The sequence below is a fragment of the Emys orbicularis genome, chromosome 1, assembly GCF_028017835.1.
Source record: "Emys orbicularis isolate rEmyOrb1 chromosome 1, rEmyOrb1.hap1, whole genome shotgun sequence".
NCBI classification, from domain to species: Eukaryota; Metazoa; Chordata; order Testudines; family Emydidae; genus Emys; species Emys orbicularis.
The window spans coordinates 329477887-329500021 of NC_088683.1; the positions used below are offsets into that span (position 1 = coordinate 329477887).

At 44.2% G+C, this 22135-nt stretch overlaps 1 protein-coding gene across 1 annotated transcript in view; it reads right to left on the minus strand.

The window, feature by feature from the left end:
- Positions 1-17133, minus strand: part of IFT88 (intraflagellar transport 88) — a 100589-nt gene extending 83456 nt beyond the window's left edge. The window contains exons 1-8 of the mRNA XM_065414192.1: positions 17092-17133; positions 16287-16382; positions 13437-13499; positions 11378-11434; positions 8353-8406; positions 7197-7260; positions 7040-7109; positions 4035-4125 (exon numbers count right to left, since the gene is read on the minus strand). Of these exons, the coding sequence (XP_065270264.1) occupies positions 4035-4125; positions 7040-7109; positions 7197-7260; positions 8353-8406; positions 11378-11434; positions 13437-13499; positions 16287-16376 (489 nt within the window). The 5' untranslated portion in view covers positions 16377-16382; positions 17092-17133. The remainder of the gene's footprint in view (positions 1-4034; positions 4126-7039; positions 7110-7196; positions 7261-8352; positions 8407-11377; positions 11435-13436; positions 13500-16286; positions 16383-17091) is intronic.
- Positions 17134-22135: the final 5002 nt, after the last annotated feature.

Sequence of the window (22135 nt, forward strand, 5' to 3'; positions counted from 1 at the left end):
CCCTTAAATTCCTTGAGAATTTTGAAAGTCCCCTTCTTGTTGGCTCGGTGACGTGTGCAGTGGTCTCAGCCCATCTTTCCAGGTGATCATGCCTGCTCCACGCACCAGGTGATCCCCCGCTTGGAGCAATGCCGAGCTGTTGGACCTTATCAGCATTTGGGGAGAGGAGGCTGTCCAGTCCCAGCTGCGCTCCAGACGTAAGAATTATGATACCTACGGACAGATTTCACGATGCATGACAGAAAGGAGGCTTGGGCGGGATACACTGCAGTACAGGGTCAAAGTGAAGGAATTGCGGAACGCCTACCACAAGGCGCAGGAGGCAAACTGCCACGTGCTGCACCCACGAGCTGCCGGTTCTACAAAGTGCTGGACGTGGTACTCGGTGGTGACCCCACCTCCACTGTGAAGGCCACTATAGATACTTCAGTGACTCATGTGCAAGTCGAGAGTGGACCGAGCCAAGAGGAGGAAATCTTGGAACGAGGATGTGGAGGTGGGAGAGGGACCCAGAGGCAGAGGATGACTTGGAGGTCAGAGATGCATGCAGCCAGGAGCTCTTCTCTACCCCGGAGGAGGCTAGCCAGTCACAGCTGTCGAATCTTGGCGAAGCACAAACAGGAGAGGAGGCACCTGGTAAGTGGCTTTGATTTTGGGAATTACTGAAGTGAGTTGTTGGGGGCAGGAGGGTTGCAGAAAGCAGGCTTGTGTCTGTATGATGCGCGTACCACCACATGCCTAGTCTGAGCGGCGGAACAGGGTGTTGATTGACTCCCTCACTTCACAGGAATCTGCCTCATGAAGATACTGGGCAATCCGCTGCTGCAGGTTCTTTGGCAGAGCTGCTTTGTTTCTTGCCCCATTAAGGGTAATTTTCCCATGCCACTCTGCCATCATGGGGTGGGGAGATGGAGGGGGACATTGCTGCACACAGGCGAGCTGCATAAGGGCCAGGGCGGAAGTCACAGTCTTGGAGAAGACCCTCCCTTGATTCCCTGCTCACCCTCAGCAGTGAGATATCTTCCATAATAAACACAGCCTGTGGAAAATGTGGGGACAGGAATGATTATAAGGCCCCCCCCTACAGTGCTGGCTCTCCCCAAGAGCCACGTGCTCAGTGTACAGTACAGTCCTGGAACACTGATTTACCCAGCCCCTGCGATTACTCACCATTTTGGGGGTCTTGTGGCTCATGTGTGCTTGCCTGGGGTCAGCCAGTTAGTGAGAGGTATGTGAATAGTGGCTGTGTTTTAAATCACCGAATCAGTGGTCTGTGTGTTGCAAACAATACTGCTCCTGTAAAATGTTGCATTTTGACTTCACAGATATGACCGTGGGAGCCCAGCCTCCCTCTTTGTTATCGCCGGCTGAACGGCTGCACAAAATTAGAAAGCGGCCATGAAGAACTGAAGAGGACTTTCTGGATGATGTCATGATGCATTCCGCAGCCGAAAAACAAGAATTGAAGGAGTGGTAGGACAGCGAGAAGAGGGACCAAAAGGAGAATGCGGCACACCAAAACGAAGCCACAAAGCAGCATTTAAACGTTATGAAGCACCAAGCAGACACGCTCTAAGCGCTACTAGCACTGCAAATCAAGCATCTCTGCGCCCACTCTCCCCTGCAGCTGCTGTCGCAAAACTCTTTCCCACGCGCACCCTAGACACCGCCAACACACTCTTATCAACCTCCTGGCTCCAGTCTGTACCTGCTGCATTCCACTCCTGCCTCATCACAGTCCAGCACTGCAGATTCCCAGTACCCACTGCACTCAACACCCACCCCTTTGCAATTTAGCCCTGCTGAAGTACAGTACCTGAGGCACTGTACTCCAAAAGAGAAGGTTGGATATGATACCTGGACATACACAAATCTTTAACCGTCCCAGGACCCCACCTCCTCCTGGGACCCTACCTTCCCCCTCAGTGCTGATGTTTTTTTTGTTTGTCTCTCTCAAGTTGTTGTTTTTTAATAAAAGAATTGTTTTGGTTTGAAAGCAATCTTTATTTTATTAATTGAAAGCAGAGCCCTGCAAATCAACAGAAAATTTTCTTAAACCTTCATAGTGCATCGTCTGCACCAATCACCTCCTAGCATTACAAGCACTGCACTCCCAAGCATAGCAACAAATATTAGTGGCTTTAAGCTTCAAATTGCTGCCTCATGGCATCCCTAATCCTTATGGCCCCGCGCCGCACTGCACTCCTCTAATAGCCCTGGTCTCTGGCTGTTCAAATTCAGCCTCAGCAGTCCAGCCTTGAGTGAAGCTTTCACCCTTCCCTTCACAAATATTATGGGGCGTACAGCATGTGGCTATAAGCATAGGAATATTGTCATCAGCCAGGTCCAGCCTCCCATATAGGCAGTGACATCGGGCCTTTAAACGGCCAAAAGCACACTCAACAGTCATTCTGTACTTGCTTAGCCTGTTGTAAAACTGTTCCTTGCTGCTGTCAAGGTGACCTGTGTATGGCTTCATAAGCCACGACATTAAGGAATAGGCAGGGTGTCCCAGGATCCTAATGGGCATTTCGACTTCCCCTATAGTCACCTTCTGGTCCGGGAAGGAAGTCCCTGAACAGCTTCCTGAACAGGCCAGTGTTCCAAAAGATGCGTGTGTCATGCACCTTTCCAGACCAGCCTACGTTAATGTCTGTGAAACTCCCACGGTGATCCACAAGCGCCTGGAGAACCATAGAGAAATACCCCTTCCGATTAATGTACTAGGTGGCTAGGTGGTCTGGTGCCAGAATTGGAATATGCATGCCATGAGGGGAGGTCCAGAGGGGGGTCTGCAGCTAGGGAAGCCCATTTGTGCAAAGCCATCCACAATGTCACGCACGTTGCCCAGAGTCACAGTCTTTCGGAGCAGGATGCGATTAATGGCCTTGCACACTTCTGTCAACAAGAAGACAACGGTCGACTTTCCCACTCCGAACTGGTTAGCGACTGATTGGTAGCAGTCTGGAGTAGCCAGCTTCCACCGTGCAATCGCCACGCGCTTTTCCAACGGCAGGGTAGCTCTCATTCTCGTGTCCTTGCACTGCACGACTGTGGCGAGCTCATCACACAGTCCCATGAATGTGGTTTTCCTCATCCGAAAGTTCTGCAGCCACTGCTAGTCATCCCAGACATGCATGACGATGTGATCCCACCACTCAGTGCTTATTTCCTGAGCCCAAAAGCGGCGTTCCACTGTGGTCAGCACCTCCGTGAATGCCACAAGCAATCTTGTGTCGTAGCTACTACGCGTGGCGAGATCAATGTCAAACTCCTCTTGCCTTTGTAGTTTAAGGAATAACTCCACTGCCACTCGTGACGTGTTAGTGAGAACAAGCAGCATATTGGTCAACAGTGCGGGATCCATTCCTGCAGACCAAAGAGGCAGAGCAGAGCGCGCAGTACACAAACCATTGAAAGATGGCACCAAATGCGGACGGAAGGGATTGCTGGGATGCGAAGCAATGCATCATGAGGCATTGGGACAGGACCCAGGATACCCCACGACCCCCTCCACCTTCCGACAACTCAGCAAAAGAGGAAGAGATGCTCTGTGGGATAGCTGCTCAGAGTGCACCACTCCAAATACCGCTGCAAGTGCCGCAAGTGTGAAGATGCTATTGTGCAGGCAGCTGACACTGTGAACACACTGCAGTGGTTTCCCTTCAGTGTTCTCTGAGCAGCACTGTAACTCTGCCTGTGTAGACATACCCTATGTGACAGCAGCGTGATTATCATTATATAATATTAGGCACATTATCTCAGCATTTCCAAATATCACTGACTTGGGTGGAGAGGAGAAAGAGAGACACACACACACACTAAGCATCAAGCTTCTGTCTCCTTTGTGGCAATGCAGACCACGACCACAAGGTCAGCCATAACAATATCAAAATTAAGACAACCTAACTTTAACAACTGGAAATTTTATGACCAACCAAAAGTCAATTTAGCATTTAAAAAGCATATTTGCATGTATGAAATGTCCCTGCATATAATAATATTAAAAGACAAATGAAACCCAGATAACTTACCAATTTTAAGTCTCCACAGCTGTTGGCAATGCAGCTTTCTTCAACCAACTCATTCACTTTTTTTTCTAACTGTCTAATCTTTTCTTCTGGACTAAAATTGGGTAAATAATGGATCATTTGTCTTATGCAAATACCAGTAATAATATAAAGATTTTTGAATATAGTGTATTAAAAATAATGTATTATAGCTGTCTTGGATCTCATTAACATGCCATAGCATCTGACATTTCTTAATGGACAATACAACTGTAAAAGTGGCCCTTTGTTACTGCACTATCAGAAGTTCTATCAATAATGTAAGCTAGTGAAGAAAAAGAGAAGATCCTGCAGTTTTACCATGTTCAGCGAGCGATCCATTTAATGACAGAAAAGAGGTTTGGGTTATTGGGCTCTGATCCTCTTAATGTAACAAGCCTCAACTTGAGCTGTTTGGGTAAAGATAGTATAGATACATGCATAGGGTGAAACTTTCAAGAACCCACTGGAAATCCAATAATGCATATGTACTATTTTAAAGAGCTAGTTTAATCAAAAGTAGAAATTCAATTTGTAATGATAATTTTTTAAACAGTGTCAGCACAACTTTTCATCAAAATTACAGATTTTATCAAAAGCTGTGATTGATCCAGAATTATTTAATCTGTGACAAAAAATTAGCTGCATAATAATCTGATTATTTCCCTTCTTTCTCCACTTGCAGCATGTCCCACTACCCCTGGCGTTCAGGAAGCCCAGTGGCCCTGCATGAATCCCTCCTCCCCAATCTGTTTTGTGCCAAGTCTCTTGCACCATCCAACATTTACACTCGACTAGTAACATTCACCACCTCAGTTCTGGCATATGTGAAGTCTGTTTGGGTTATGAGATCCTGGAAAGAAGGAACAGAGGGAAGAAGTGGTAACATTTCCTGTGTCTTTCCTAGTGGGAAGATAGCAGGAATTTCAGGGTATCAGTCTACAAGCACCACTAGCATCCCTTGCCAAGCAAGTACTCTTCCAGTCCTCTAACGGATCTGATCCTCTTCTGTACCACAGCACTCAGTGATGACAAAGGCCACACCTATATTCAGAATCCCGAGCCACGGACAGAGCACAAAATACAAGAGTGGGGTGGGAGGAAAGCTAGTTTTTTTTTTTAAACCACCAGAGGCTCTATTCTCTTTCTGCAGGATATGAACAACCATGACTTCAACAGGAATCACACCCCAAGCCTGCAAAAACCTAAGGACACACTTAACTTTAGTACCGTAAGTAGTTTCATTGAAATCAATGGTACTATTTATGGTGGTATCACATTGGTCCAATATTATTTAATATTTTTATCAACAATCTAGACGATTACATAAAATCTTTTGTGGTAAAGTCTACAGATGACACAGATTGCTGGGGTAGTAAATAATAAGAGGGATAGGTTACTGTTACAGAATAATCTGAATTACTTGGTTACCTTGGAATCTGTGAATTCCCCGGGTCATCCCCTTCCTACATGGGCCATGGAAAGAATAGGATCCCTGCATTGCCCTGAGCGTGCTCTTAATCAGGGGTGGGCAAACTACGGCCTGCGGGCCGGATCTGGCTCGTCAGGGCTTTGGATCCAGCCCACGGGATTGCCACCCCACCCCTGTGGCGCAGCAAGGCTAAGGCAGGCTCCCTGCCTGCCCTGGCCCCACGCTGCTCCTGGAAGCAGCCAGCACCACGTCCCTGCAGCCCCTAGGGGAGGTGGGGGCAGAGGGCTCCACACGCTACCCTCACCTGCAGGCACCCCCCCCCCCCGCAGCTCCCATTGGCCAGGAACGGGGAACTGCGGCCAACGGGAGCTTCGGGAGAGGTACCCATAGGCAAGGGCTGCGCATGGAGCCCTCTGCCCACTCCCCAGGGGCCGCAGGGACTTGGTGCCGGCCACTTCCAGGAGCGGTGCGGGGCCAGGGCAGGCAGGGAGCCTGCCTTAGCCCCACTGCGCGCCGCTGCCACCCCGGAGCCACTCAAGGTACGACACACCGGGCTGGAGGCCGCACCCCGAACCACTCCTGCACCCTAACCTCCTGCCCTGAGCCCCCTCCCACACTCCACACCTCTCCCTGCACCCCCCTTTGTCCTGAGCCCCTTCCTGCACACCGCACCCCCTCCCACACACACCGCACTCCTTCCCGCACCCCAACTGCCTGCCCCAGCCCTACATTCATGGCCCTGCATGCAATTTCCCCACCCAGATGTGGCCCTTGGGCCAAAAAGTTTGCCCACCCCTGCTCTTAATACTTGCTGCTCCACATTAGGACAATGAAAATAATCAAATCCCATGTTTCAGGACGTCAGCTGGTCACCTGCAGGGAACAGGAAGGAATCTCCTGACCTGATGCACTACTGGTCAAATGTATTCTTAGGGTGGGGATGGGGTTCACTTTCTTCTGAACCATCAGAGATTGGACCAGTGCTCTGAGATGGTACAGAAAATCGTCTTAGATGCCTGGCTGGAGTTTCTTGCTGACATACTTAAGGTCAAACTGATGGCTAGATTTTGGATTGGGATGGAATTTTTTCCCCTAGGTAAGACTGGCAGGAAACTTAGGGGGTTTTCACCTTTCTCCGTAGCATGGAGCGTGGATCGCCTGCTACGATTACCTGGGCATAATCAATTCCCTGCCACTGCAGGGGCCTCAGGCATTGGCGGCACCTCGGTCTCTCTTGTTCTTTGCCTGGGGTACATAACAGTTTAGCTTCCCAAGGACCGAAATACTTTAGTCGATCTAAAATAACTAGACTGAACATAAGGATATCTGGGTGACAATTAATAGGGAAGACAGCGTAGATGATCTAATGGTCCCTTCTGGCCTTGAACTCTATGAAATCTAGTAAAGTTAAGCTTGTGCATGTTTGCAGGATCTGGGCCTCTTCCTGCAGAAAGAGAATCTGGCCCCTAGGCTTCCCGAGTACCATGTTGTTGTGATTTTTTTAAGAACACTGAAAGCATTTGTTGCAAAACAGTACAACAAAAATGTGGCTACATACGTATCTTCATTTTTCATTTCTAAAGGAGGAGCAGGACCTCTTGCTTGACCAAGGGGATCAAATACAGAACCTGCAAATTAACACATGGCACTGAGAACAGTAAATTCTATGACAGACAGTGAATTCCATGACAGACAGTGAATTCTATCCATCCTACCTCTCAAAGCTGCTTTAGTGTAACCTGCTGCATGAACTGCTGTCAGAGGTCGAGCAACTCCATCCTTAAATTAAAAGAAAAAGACATGTTTATAATTGAAAATATTCTGAAAACCAAAAATTGGGAAAAAGCAGGGGGATAAGTTACATATTGGAACATAAGTGGGAAGCATGCTTTACGGTTGATACAGACCGACCTAGCATTAGTAAGCCCCGTTTATGCTGACCAGTGTCTTTCACAACCCTTAGGTATATTATAACAGACTCTACAGTAACAAAATACATAATTGAATTATTTCTAAGTAATAAAAGTTACAAACAAACTGTTTTATTCACATATCTTATTCCAAATGCCTTTTTACATAGATAACCCTAATCCTTTTTGTTTTTGTTGCCGATAATTTTAACATATGCCATATAATTGTCTCTGATTTTTAAAATATTCTTGGCCTGTTAAACTAGTGGCTCTGTAATGTGCTGTCACATGCTGCCACGCTGAGTGTCAGAGTTCTTTTTTTCCTGGGCAGCAAGGATTGAGAGCCATGAGAAATTATGGGTCAGATTGAGTAGAACTGGACAAGACAAAGAGGCACAAGCTGTCTAGAAACCAGCTGTAATTCAGTAGCTGAGAAATCCCCAAGCTTGGGAGAGTTCACAGCTGGCAAAGAGACAGCATATCCACCTCCTGGAACATTTGCATGAAAAAGAGAACGTTCACAGTATAACTTCAGGTTTCAGAGTAGCAGCCGTGTTAGTCTGTATCCTCAAAAATAACAGGAGTACTTGTGGCACCTTAGAGACTAACAAATTTATTAGAGCATAAGCTTTCGTGGGCTACAACCCACTTCTTCGGATGCATATAGAGTGAAACATATATTGAGGAGATATATATACACACATACAGAGAGCATGAACTTAATTGGCCTCTCAGACTTGGTAAGACAACTCCCACCTGTTCATGCTCTCTGTATGTGTGTATATATATCTCCTCAATATATGTTTCACTCTATATGCATCCGAAGAAGTGGGTTGTAGCCCACGAAAGCTTATGCTCTAATAAATTTGTTAGTCTCTAAGGTGCCACAAGTACTCCTGTTATTTTTGAGTATAACTTCAGCATACTGAGCCCACACTCAAAGTAAATAATAAAATATTACCTGTATAGCTCCTGTCATTGGTCTTCCCATTGATGACGATAATGCGGTTTTTGACTACCAAAATAAAAAAAGATTAAAATTAAGAATCATAAGCTCTTTTTCTACTTTAGAAGTTTAGAACCAAAACTATAAATACTTAAATATGTAGTCGTTTCTGTCTCATGAATGTACAACTTTAGGATATGATCCTGCTACCCTTGAAATCAATAGCAAAACTCTCATTGACTTCATTGAGTCAGGATATGCTTCTATTGTAGGGCATAAATATTATGAAGGTACATGGTAGCAACTCCATAGTTATGGTTGAGTTATAAAATGGATTTAAAATTTAAATAAATTCCTGTTTTTCTCTAGAAGTAAGAGACAAGCCTTGTAAAATTTCACAGATTTTACGCCCTTTGAATTTTCTGTATACTTTTTGTTTAGTCTCTGTTCACCAGTTTTTAATGGGCTCTGGTTGAAATTTGTCCATGGCAGTTGTACATTTCATTATTGACTTTTTTTTAATTGTCAATCAACACAAAAATTAGTAGACAGGTGCATCCTGATAGACCTGGTACAATAGGTAGTTTTTATTTTTTAATTAGATTTAGGAGGACTTTGGCTGTTGTTCATGTTATAACTGTAAGTTATATGCTTTATACCTAAACTAGAGATGTAAATATTGTTTAAAAAGTTAACCATTTAAACGATTAAAATTCTATTGGTTAAAGGGTTAATCAATTAAAGGGGGGAGGAGCTGGGGTTGTTCTGGCCGTTGAGCCAGCCATGGGGCTGGGGTCAGCTGAGGGCCAGTTAACCAGTTAACATTTTATATCCCTAACCTAAACCTGATAAAATGGGGCCAGGTGCCCATAAAAGCTTCTTCACTGTGAGCTATGCTTTTCTGTCAGATTTTAGCCTACAACAGAGAAGATATATAAGGGTTAATTTGCAACAGCTAATTGATGATATGTTCTCCATCAGCAGATACACTTCTACCCCCTTCCCTGCCACTTAAGCATCTTCATTTATAAACAGTAACGGCTGCTGCATGCATAACACACAACAGCAAGTGAATGAAAAGTTAAGCCACCTAACAGTAAAGACCATCTACTTCTCCACCCACAGGCCCCCACCTTACTGTTGTGATAACTACTGTATACCGTAGACCACGCACCACAGTTTAAACTCTGTCCCACTAGAGATTCTTTCTGAATAAGATATTTAAGATACATCCTTTCCTATCTAGCCACACAGTTAAAACTTGTACTCTCACTATATTGCATCTTGATTACTGCATCATTCTGCATTTGTTAAGACCAGAAAGAAATCTTGCCCCGCTCATATCTATTCATAATACTGCAGCAAAGATCATTTTTCCAAGCCCACTGCTTTGACCATGTCACTCATCTTGTTGATTCCCTTCACTGGCTTCCTCTTCTCAACTGTATCAAACATAAGCTGCTTGTCTTCGCTTTCAAGGCCTTTCATGACACATCTCCCGTGCTACCTATCATCTCTCTTCCAGTATTGAAAGGTTGACTCCTGCCTCCAATCACCTCATTATGTCAGCCTTTATTGAACACTTGTTAAATTTTCAAGCACCTTCATGATTTCTCCCCTCATGCTTGGGACAAGCTCCCTGTAAACATCTGAAAACTAACTCATTATCCCCCTTCAGAATCCTCCTTTTCAGTGAGGCCTACAAAAACATTGACAACAGTTAGACTGTTGGAGTGCTGAGACCACAGCGTACCAGTCTGACCATTTTGTCTCATTGCTTCCTTATACTTCCCCATTGGTCTGTTTATATGTATCTTTTTTCTCTTGTCTTATACTTGGACTGTAAACTCTTGGGGCAGGGAGTGTCTTTTTGTTCCATGTTTGTACAGTGCCTAGCACAATGGGGTCCTGGTTTATGACTGGAGCCCTTACCTGCTATAATACAAATAATAATAATGCCAGCCTTCCATTACCATGGGAACTGCCCCTCTGCACACAGCCCTTTACCAAACTAATTTCTCCAAACACCACTAATTACTACACCAAATATCCACAACTATGAGTGTTGGGGGGGGGGGGAATAATCTGGTAAAGGGGTGTGCCCAGATCAAAGGGCAGGGACAAAGGAAAGCCTACAGTTCAGTGACTTTCAATGGGACTGAGGCGCTTTTGAAAATTCTAACCAGCGAGCTTGCCTAAGAGATAGCTAAAGCAATATACCTGTCTAGAGAAGCACATACTTAAAGGATCTAAACACTGAGGAGGATGAGGAATTTTAAGGTGTTCCGAGAGAGTGTAACTAGTAGTAATGACATCAAATTAGATAACAGGAAAATTATGACTATTGGGAATAATTTCCTAACTGAAGTCCAGTGCACTGTGGAATAGTTCATAAGGGTAGTTCCATTGCTTGAGTTATTTAAATAGGACTGGATAAAAAGCACTCAAGAATGTTCCTTCCAATTTAATCTTGCAATGGCAGTGGGAGCCACAGGATGACCGAAGAGAAATTAGGCATCAAATATAGCTATAATTAAAGTAATTAATAATTAGTTATTCAAATGATCTTGTCTATATTTAGGGTTTAAGAACTAGAAAGAAGTCTGTATAAAATTAAATGTAATTTGAAAATTCTTTAAAATTTAATATTTACCTTAGCATCATGCAATTTCTATAGCATACTCCAAAACTGTCCACCACATAAACACAAAGGGTACAGTCCAATTCCCACTGCAGTCGATGGAAGCCTTCCCATCAATTTCAAAGCAAGTTCAATCAAACCTTTAATGTTGGATTCTGCCCTCTAATACAGTACCTAGGAAGCACTGTCGTGTATCTTGAAAAATCAGTAACTGTGCCTTATCCAAGTGCACAGCTGCTGATATTCAAAGTTAAGCAATGAGTGTGGCTCACTGGAGGAAAGGATTGAGACAAAAAGAGACAACACTGTACATAGGCTTTAGAGGGTTGTATAGACAGACTCAAGACTCCAGGTAGAGCCTCTCTTTGATTAAGTTTAAAACACAGAACTAAAACTTACCCCAAACCCAGTAGCTAAAGGTCGTGAAGCTGATGTGCCTGGAATTTTGGCTGTTATCTTGGTAAAAAAAAAAACCAAACAAAACATAATTAATCCAAATGTGATTACTCAGTCTTTTTTACATTGGTTAATAAAACAAGTTCACAGAAATGATCATGCATTAAAAAAAGTACAGAAAGTTCTATATTGATGTCTCTATGTTCAGTTTTATTTGTATAAATCATAGCTCCCTCTTTAAAATACACCTCTACCCCGATATAACGCGACCCGATATAACACGAATTCGGATATAACGCGTTAAAGCAGTACTCCGGGGGGGGGCAGGGCTGCGCACTCCGGTGGATCAAAGCAAGTTCGATATAACGCGGTTTCACCTATAACACGGTAAGATTTTTTGGCTCCCGAGGACAGCGTTATATCGAGGTAGAGGTGTATGTACCTTTCTGGTGATTAAATTGCACATGATTCTTAATGGTTTCAGCTCTTGTTTAGAAGCATACAGTCCTTACAACAGAATATAAATTTCAAAAGTAGGGTCTACATGTCAATTTTCCATTTATTTTGAAAAAGGATGTAAGAGTTTTGAAGTCATAACTAAATAAAAGTAACCAACATTATTTGAATAAAATTAAATTGCAACAACACTCCAGAGTTTGGTATATTATACTCCATTCCACCCTTGAGGTATGTCAAGGCCAACTTCCTTCTGAATGGATGCATTATGTGGGGACTATTTAGAATCTGTCATTTCATTCTAATCAATATCTGGCTCATTTTATCATATAGGAATAAGGCAGTAGTACTTAGTGGTCAGGCCACTCTGCCATGTCCCTTTTAAGGATTTGAAGGATCCAACATAAAGACCTAGATGGGATATGTAGAGGAAGGGGTCCTGGGAATGAACAATGCCTGGAAGGAAATCCTGTCATTGTATCTTTAAGGGCCTGGGGCAGGATCCTTGCAGAGAGGGCGGAGCAAGGCTCCACCATTCCCCCACCAATTGGGAATGAGCTGGGAGAAGGGGACCAGCATAAATGCTGTCTCCTCTGTCATCTCAGGGAGCTGCCTGCAAACACTGAAGAGAGTAAGAAGGCTGCCTGCTGGATCCTGCTAGCATCCGGATTAACTGATGAAAAAGGGGCTAGTTGAGGCAGAAGCTGGCTAAGGCCCTACAGCTGGCTAAATTATAACCCAGCCCCAAGAAAGAGGTCTGAGGCTCTTGCTATGAGGAGACTGACTGGCTGGCTGTTTCATTAATGTATACCCTGCTGCCCCAGGAGGGACTGTCTGAAGCATAACCTCAGCTCCAGGAGGAGGTCTCCTGAAATGGGACAAAGAGCTGACGAGGAGTCTTATAAGGAGCCAGAGCAAGGTGACTTTGTTAGTTCCGCCAGGTAAGTCACACTTTGTAGAAACTTAATAAATCAGACCCCACAGAGGGGTGCATGCTCTTGAGTCAATGTAAATCTGGTAATTGATTGAAAGAACCCAAGGGGGAAGGCACATAGGGGTGTGTTGGAGAGGCTCACTGGGTCAGACCAAAGCCCAGTATCCTGTCTTCCGACAGTGGCAAATGCCAGGTTCCCCAGAGGGAATGAACAGAACAGGTAATCATCAAGTGATCCATCCGCTGTCGCCCGTTCCCAGCTTCTGGCAAGCAGAGGCTAGGGACGCCATCCCTGGCCATCCTGGCTAATAGCTATTGATGGACCTATCCTCCATTAATTTATTTAATTCTTTTTTGAACCCTGTTAGTCTTGGCCTTCACAACATCCTCTGGCAAAGGTTCCACAGGCTGACTTTTCCCCATCCAAATATTTAAGAAATAATTATGTATAAGAACCATACTTACTGTATGGTGGAAGTTTAAAATCTCATGCTGTAGCTCTAATAATTTTGGCCTTGTATCTCACATAAATGGCTAAACATTCTATCATCATTTTAGAAATGCACTGAGACGGAGACTTGCCCAAAGGCAGTGGGTGGCAGAGCCAAGATTAGAATCCAGATCTCCTGAGAATGTTTAGAAATATTGCAATATATTTTAAAATGTACTTACTGGGGGTCTTCTACCATGACTAGTTCTCACAGCCTGCTGAAAAGCTGTGTCATTTTCTAAATCCTGAAACAAAACAAAAATGTAAGAACTATCCAAAGACGACAAATAAAAATAAGTAATTTGCTCCTACAGTGCTTTACTATTGCCTGGGAGATGAGGAATAGGAGAGGGAGTGAGGGGAGGTACTGAGACTTGGCTGGTGGGCGGGGGGGAGGGGGGAGGGCAAGCCAGTTCCAGGCTGGAAAGGGAGCTTGGGGGTTCCTATCTGCTCCCAGGCCTGATTTTGGGCCCTGCGGCAGTCCCTTCAGCCCCTCTTGGTCCCACCCTCACCTCTGCCTCCCCTTCATCCCCACCAGGCATGCACAAGTATATGTGAGGGTGGAGACCCCACAATATTTCCACTGTGGGGGACTAGCCCCGGTGTTCGGATGCCCTTGGATATTGCCAAATTACAGTTTGTAGTGTCAATAAGCTATGATTATACTGTGACGTTGTGCAGTCTATATGGTTTTATAAAAACTTGATAATAAGTCAATATAATGTAACTGGGATAGTTTTAGAGAAAATATGGTAATAAGTGAATATAACGTAACTGGGATATGCTTCATGCAAAAGGTCTCTTGTAAGGTATCATTACAAAGCTTATAATCTACTGAGTATGATCATCTGATTTGTATAAATATACCACTCTTGTATCTAAAACTAGAAATATAAAATGTAACTCTGAGGGCCTATTGTAATTATGTAAAGTGTGGGCCATTAATGATGGTTTGGAATCTTGATGACTCCCATTAACCAGGACCATTGTCTGCAGATGGTTGTGTTTACCTGTTAGTCTTCCTGTATATATGTGTGCTGGCAAGTGGGCAATGAAGTCTTGCAGTGACATGTGATCATGTTACCTGAACTGGAATCCATCTTTAACCTGGTGCTTTTCCAGTGAGGGGGGTGGGGGTAGGGGTGGGGTGGGGTGGGGTGGGGTGGGGGGGAAACCCAGAGGGACAAAGGGTTCCCCCCTTATGCAAAAGATATATAAAGGGGTGGAACAGAACAAAGGGGGGAGAGGAGCCATCATGAAGAATCCCCTAGCTACCACCTGAGCTGGAACAAGAGCTGTACCAGGGGAAAGAATTGTGCCCAGGCCTGGAAGGTGTCCAGTCTGAGAAAAACTTACTGAAGCATCTCTGAGGGTGAGATTATCTGTATTTAGCTTGATTAGACATAGATTTGCGCATTTTATTTTATTTTGCTTGGTGACTTACTTTGTTCTGTCTGTTACTACTTGGAACCCCTTAAATCCTACTGTCTGTATTTAATAAAATCACTCTTTATTTAGTAATTTACTCAGAGTATGTATTAATACCTGGGGGAGCAAACAACTGTGCATATCTCTCTATCAGTGTTATAGAGGGCGAACATTTATGAGTTTGCCCTGCATAAGCTTTATGCAGGGCAAAACGGATTTATCTGGGTTTAGACCCCATTGGGAGTTGGGCATCTGAGTGCTAAAGACAAGCACACTACTGTGAGCTGTTTTCAGGTAAACTTGCAGCTTTGGGACAAGTGATTCAGACCCTGGGACTGTGTCTGGAGCCAGACGGGAGTGTCTGGCTCAGCAAGACAGGGTGCTGGAGTCCTGAGCTGGCAGGGAAAACAGAAGCAGAGGTAGTCTTTGCACATTGGGTGGCAGCTCCCAAGGGGGTTTCTGTGATCCAACCCGTCACATATACCACTTAAAGAACTTTTAGTTTACACAGAACAATGTCAAAACAGAGTAACCACTGAAGAATAGTAAAACATTGGGAGGAAATTGAGCTTGATTTATAATAGTAGTTACCATACACAGCATTTTTATTTCTGTCTAAAGGGCTGTACAGGCACTAATTTGAATGCTTAACTGATCCTAGTGTGCATCTCATATTGCTATTCCATAAACATATATTGGGTATTCCACTATTTATATATTTAAACATGCAGGATGTAGTATAAATCTTACTAGCTTATGGAGGAGGACATAGTATATTGAAAATACACTATAATGATCAATGAACTAGATGACCTATTATGTCTTTTTCCGGCTCCGCTCCAGCTCCAGGCAAAAACCTGCAGCTCCACTGCTCCGGAGCTGCTCCACGCTCCAGCTCCGGGCTCTGCTCCAAAGCCCTATTTTACATCACTTATGAAATCATGGAATCATAAAAATATATAGGTACATGTGGTGAGGGACAGCTTTAGGGCAAAAGAAATGAGTTCTAGAATACTGGACCTAAGAAGTTCAAATAGTTCAACACTGAATAGAAGCTATTAACTGAATGCTTAGTCTGCATTCTTATTTAATTGGGTTAAAATGATTTTATGCAACAGTAGTTTTCCAAATATAATTTTATTTTGATAAATTAGTGATTTTATTCAATTTAATATGTAATTTTGATTCAAAGAAAATCACAATGTGGTCCCATTGAAGGTGATGTCAAAACTCCCATAGAATTCAATGGGGCTAGGATTTCACCCCAGATGCCAAAACACAAACCTACTAAACCTCTGCTTTTAAAAACAGTTACAATTTAATATTTCATAAATTCTAATCTTCACAGCAAATAGACACTGGTTGAAGGTGCATAACAAAACTATCTCAGAATAGAAAACCAGCAATGAAATTATAACCACTCAAAATGATCTCTGAGACTTTTGATAAATCTTGATGGATGGGTGGAGGAAAACTAACTTCAAAGCAGCAATGCTTGTTGGTTTGTTTCTGATCATATCTAAAGCACTATCAGAATGCCAACTCCAGTGAAGATTGCCTTATATCATACACATATATAACTGAGAAATGGTAAGTAGTTTTACCTCTGTGTCAAAGGTGGGGTTATAGTCATTGTAGCCAGAATAAAGATCATCTTCATCTGCTTTAGGTGCCAGGTGGACATTTTGCATCATTTTTACCTGAGAAACATTAATTATGCCAAATATTTTCTCAGCATAAATCTCCTTACAATTGTAAAATTATGAATAGTACTAAGCTTTTTTCGTTCACAAGAACTAAAACTTCAGACCTAATCCAAACCTCACTGAAATCGAACCCTGACTTCAGCGGGTTTCAAATTAAACCCTGACAAAAAGCTTCAACACAGACTTAAAGGGACACCGTCCCCTTGAAATCTAGTCTGTCTGACAAAGTAACCAGCCCCGCTGCAGTCAAAGAGCTTCTGAGCAGATCTGAAGTACCCGGGGTAAGGAGAAGGGACTAATAACTGGCCCGATGCTCTAGTCTGGCCATGCCTGTATCTAGGGCAGAGAGACAGAACTGAAGCCCGCACACGCCTGTCTCTGAACGCTCGCCCCTCGCCAGCGCTACACAATGCTGGACAGAGAGCCGCGGGCTGGTGGAGCCCCCGCCCCTACCCCAGCCGGAGGGCGAGGGGCCCCACTGCGGTACGTCGCGCACAGACACCGCGGGAGACATGGGCTCCTTCCCAAAGAGCCAGGGCGACTGACCACGGCACGGGGAGGGGAGGGGAAGGAAACCGTTAGACTGTAACGGCGCAATGCGCCGTTCGCCCCCGGTTCCCCAGTACGGCCCCCGCCCAAAGCCCGCTCCGCAGCTGCTCCTGCATCGACTCCAGCCCCGTTATCTTCCCGCTCCGCCCTCTACCTTGTCCGGGAGCCCGCCCTGCGGCCCCGCTAGCAGGGGAGCCGTTAACAGGCCCGCACCGCACGGGCTCCGGGCAGTGGTCGCTCACACGATCCCATCCCATAATGCACCGCGGCGAGCGGAGCGGGAGGGAGCAGTGCGTCCGGTTGCTAGGAGACGAGAGCGACTCGTGCGGGCCCAGGTCCTTGTCGCGTCAGAAACAGCCTCCTGCGAGGCTCTGCACTTGCTGAACGTGCGCCAGCGATTGGCGCATGCTCCGTAGCAAGTCTGGAAGCCGTGGCTCACACTCTGCCCTGACCCTCAGTTTCTGCTCCCTGAGCGAAGGGCGGGAGAAGAGCGGGGCCAAAAAGCGGAGGCGAAAGGTCCACGGGGTTTGTTCTGCTCCGCAGCGCCCTATACTGGGCTGTGCTGTTAGAGGCCTCCTCTACCCCAGTGCCCCGGGCTCTAGCTGTGCCACGTGCGTCAGGGAAGCTATAGATACCTGCCTGCTGGAGACTTGATTCTGAGGCAGGTCTTCCTTTTCCCTGCTAGGGTAGGCAGGTTCAGACGTGAAACCCAGTCAGTTTCAGCAAAGCCAACCCCCGCCCCAAAACACACCAAACAGGCAACCTTGGCCTTGCTGAATGTGGAACAGAGAAAGGTGGAGGGAGCAACGCGCACAAAAAGGAGACGCTCCTTCATGACCCACAGTTCGCAAAGAAAAAGATTTGGAGGTGGGGGGTGGATAATCAGCTGAACATGAGCGCCCAGTGCCAGGCTATGGCCAAGAGAGCTAATGCAATCCTGGGATGCATAAATGGGAATCTCGAGTAAGAGTCAAGAGATTATGTATACTTCTGTATTTGACACTGGTGCAATTGCTGCTGGAATACTATGGCCAGTACTGGTGCCCAAAACTAAAGAATGATGTTGCTAAGTTGTAGAGGGCTCAGAGAAAAGCCACAAGAATGATTAGAGAGTTAGAAAACTTGGCTTTAAGTGATTGACTCAAGGAGCAAAATGTATTTAGTTTAACAAAGAGAAGGTTAAGGACTGACTTGATTAGTCTACAATTACCTAAATGGGGAACAAATATCTAATCTATCAGAGAAAGGTATATCACAATCCAATGACTGGAAATTGAAGCTAAACAAATTCAGACCAGAAATAAGGCATACATTTGTAATGGGGAGAGTAATTAACCATTGGAATAATTTCTCAAGGGTCATGGTGGATTCTCCATCACTGACAATTTTTAAATCAAGATTGGATGATTTGGGGGGATTTCTATGACCTATGTTATACAGGAGGTCAGACTAGATGATCACAATGGTCCCTTCTGGCCTTGGAATCTATGAATCAATGGGAAAAAAGATTAGTGAAAACTTTTAGGCCCTGATCCTTCAAGAGAACTGTGTGGACCACTGGGATAGATCAGGCACCTAAATATTTTGGTTGATGTAGGTTGATACATCAGAAAAGGGCAGACAAATAAACAGTGACAAGTTTTTAAAGTGCTTGTACACAAATGCTAGAAGTCTAAATAATAAGATGGGTGAACTAGAGTGCCTTGTGATAAAGGAGGATATTGATATAACAGGCATCACAGAAACCTGGTGGACTGAGAGCAATCAATGGGACACAATCATTCCGGGGTACAAAATATATCGGAAGGACAGAACAGGTCGTGCAGGGAGGGGGGGGGGAGTGGCACTATATGTGAAAGACAATGTACAATCAAATGAAGTAAAAATCTTAAGCAAATCCGCATGTTCCATAGAATCTCTATGGATAGAAATTTCATGCTCTAATAAGAATATAACATTAGGGATCTATTATCAACCACCTGACCAGGATGGTGATAGTGATGATGAAATGCTAAGGGAAATTAGAGAGGCTATCAAAATTAAGAACTCAATAATAGTGGGGGATTTCAATTATGCCCATATTGACTGGGAACATTTCACTTCAGGACGAAATGCAGAGATAAAATTTCTCGATACTTTAAATGACTGCTTCATGGAGCAGCTGGTACGGGAACCCACAAGGGGAGAGGCAACTCTAGATTTAGTCCTGAGTGGAGCGCAGGAGCTGGTCCAAGAGGTAACTATAGCAGGACCGCTTGGAAATAGTGACCATAATACAATAGCATTCAACATCCCTGTGGTGGGAAGAACATCTCAACAGCCCAACACTGTGGCATTTAATTTCAAAAGGGGGAACTATGCAAAAATGAGGGGGTTAGTTAAACAGAAGTTAAAAGGTACAGTGACTAAAGTGAAATCCCTGCAAGCTGCATGGGTGCTTTTTAAAGACACCATAATAGAGGCCCAACTTCAATGTATACCCCAAGTTAAGAAACACAGTAAAAGAACTAAAAAAGAGCCACTGTGGCTTAACAACCATGTAAAAGAAGCAGTGAGAGATAAAAAGACTTCCTTTAAAAAGTGGAAGTCAAATCCTAGTGAGGCAAATAGAAAGGAGCATAAACGCTGCCAAATTAAGTGCAAGAATGTAATAAGAAAAGCGAAAGAGGAGTTTGAAGAACGGCTAGCCAAAAACTCCAAAGGTAATAACAAAATGTTTTTTAAGTACATCAGAAGCAGGAAGCCTGCTAAACAACCAGTGGGGCCCCTTGATGATCGAGATACAAAAGGAGCGCTTAAAGACGATAAAGTCATTGCGGAGAAACTAAATGGATTCTTTGCTTTAGTCTTCACGGCTGAGGATGTTAGGGAGATTCCCAAACCTGAGCTGGCTTTTGTAGGTGACAAATCTGAGGAACTGTCATGGATTGAAGTGTCACGAGAGGAGGTTTTGGAATTAATTGATAAACTTAACATTAACAAGTCTCCGGGACCAGATGGCATTCACCCAAGAGTTCTGAAAGAGCTCAAATGTGAAGTTGCGGAACTGTTAACTAAGGTTTGTAACCTGTCCTTTAAATCAGCTTCTGTACCCAATGACTGGAAGTTAGCTAATGTAACGCCAATATTTAAAAAGGGCTCTAGAGGTGATCCCGGCAATTACAGACGGGTAAGTCTAACGTCTGTACCGGGCAAATTAGTCGAAACAATAGTTAAGAATAAAATTGTCCGACACATAGAAAAACATAAACTGTTGAGCAATAGTCAACATGGTTTCTGTAAAGGGAAATCGTGTCTTACTAATCTATTAGAATTCTTTGAAGGGGTCAACAAACATGTGGACAAGGGGGATCCAGTGGACATAGTGTACTTAGATTTCCAGAAAGCCTTTGACAAGGTCCCTCACCAAAGGCTCTTATGTAAATTAAGCTGCCATGGGATAAAAGGGAAGGTCCTTTCATGGATTGAGAACTGGTTAAAAGACAGGGAACAAAGGGTAGGAATTAATGGTAAATTCTCAGAATGGAGAGGGGTAACTAGTGGTGTTCCCCAAGGGTCAGTCCTCGGACCGATCCTATTCAACTTATTCATAAATGATCTGGAGAAAGGGGTAAACAGTGAGGTGGCAAAGTTTGCAGATGATACTAAACTGCTAAAGATAGTTAAGTCCAAAGCAGACTGTGAAGAACTTCAAAAAGATCTCACAAAACTAAGTGATTGGGCAACAAAATGGCAAATGAAATTTAATGTGGATAAATGTAAAGTAATGCGCATTGGAAAAAATAACCCCAACTATACATACAATATGATGGGGGCTAATTTAGCTACAACAAGTCAGGAAAAAGATCTTGGAGTCATCGTGGATAGTTCTCTGAAAATGTCCACACAGTGTGCAGAGGCGGTCAAAAAAGCAAACAGGATGTTAGGAATCATTAAAAAGGGGATAGAGAATAAGACTGAGAATATATTATTGCCCTTATATAAATCGATGGTACGCCCTCATCTCGAATACTGCGTACAGATGTGGTCTCCTCATCTCAAAAAAGATATACTGGCACTAGAAAAGGTTCAGAAAAGGGCAACTAAAATGATTAAGGGTTTGGAACGGGTCCCATATGAGGAGAGATTAAAGAGGCTAGGACTCTTCAGCTTGGAAAAGAGGAGACTAAGGGGGGATATGATAGAGGTATATAAAATCATGAGTGATGTGGAGAAAGTGGATAAGGAAAAGTTATTTACTTATTCCCATAATACAAGAACTAGGGGTCATCAAATGAAATTAATAGGCAGCAGGTTTAAAACAAATAAAAGGAAGTTCTTCTTCACGCAGCGCACAGTCAACTTGTGGAACTCCTTACCTGAGGAGGTTGTGAAGGCTAGGACTATAACAGAGTTTAAAAGAGAACTGGATAAATTCATGGTGGTTGAGTCCATTAATGGCTATTAGCCAGGACGGGTAAGGAATGGTGTCCCTAGCCTCTGTCTGTCAGAGGGTGGAGATGGATGGCAGGAGAGAGATCACTTGATCATTGCCTGTTAGGTTCACTCCCTCTGGGGCACCTGGCATTGGCCACTGTTGGTAGACAGGATACTGGGCTAGATGGACCTTTGGTCTGACCCGGTACGGCCTTTCTTATGTTCTTATGTTCTTATGACTATTCCTGTTTGATCCTTCTAGAATTCTGTGTAGCATCCATCATCATACCATCTGAGACACCAATCCTTCAAACACTTATGCATGTTCCTAACGTTATGCATGACCTATTGAGGTCCCTTCCAGTCCCACGATTCTATGATTCTATGTGAGTACTTTATGGGTTACGTTAAGCATGTTTACAAATTGTAGCCTATGTGCTTACCAAGGGGCAGCATAGTCTTCTGCTCATCTTTCCTCATCCTTTAGACCAGAAAATTAGGACGGATGATGGTAATCCTGTCAGAATATGCTTCCCCTCACTCACCTTTCCTCATCCCCTGGTCCAGGATAGCAAATTCTGACAGATGCTCATCTGTCGGTATTTGCTACAATTGTACCTGAGAAGAAAGATAAGCATTTTGATAGGGAGGCAAAAAATGAGATGCCCTCAATATGGGAAGTGTTTTCTGACTCCCGCTCTCAGCATCCTGCCAATCATACAGTGCAGAGGCTGGAGTCCCGGACGATCTAATCTTGACTGCCCGCTGAGAAAAGTTTGTCT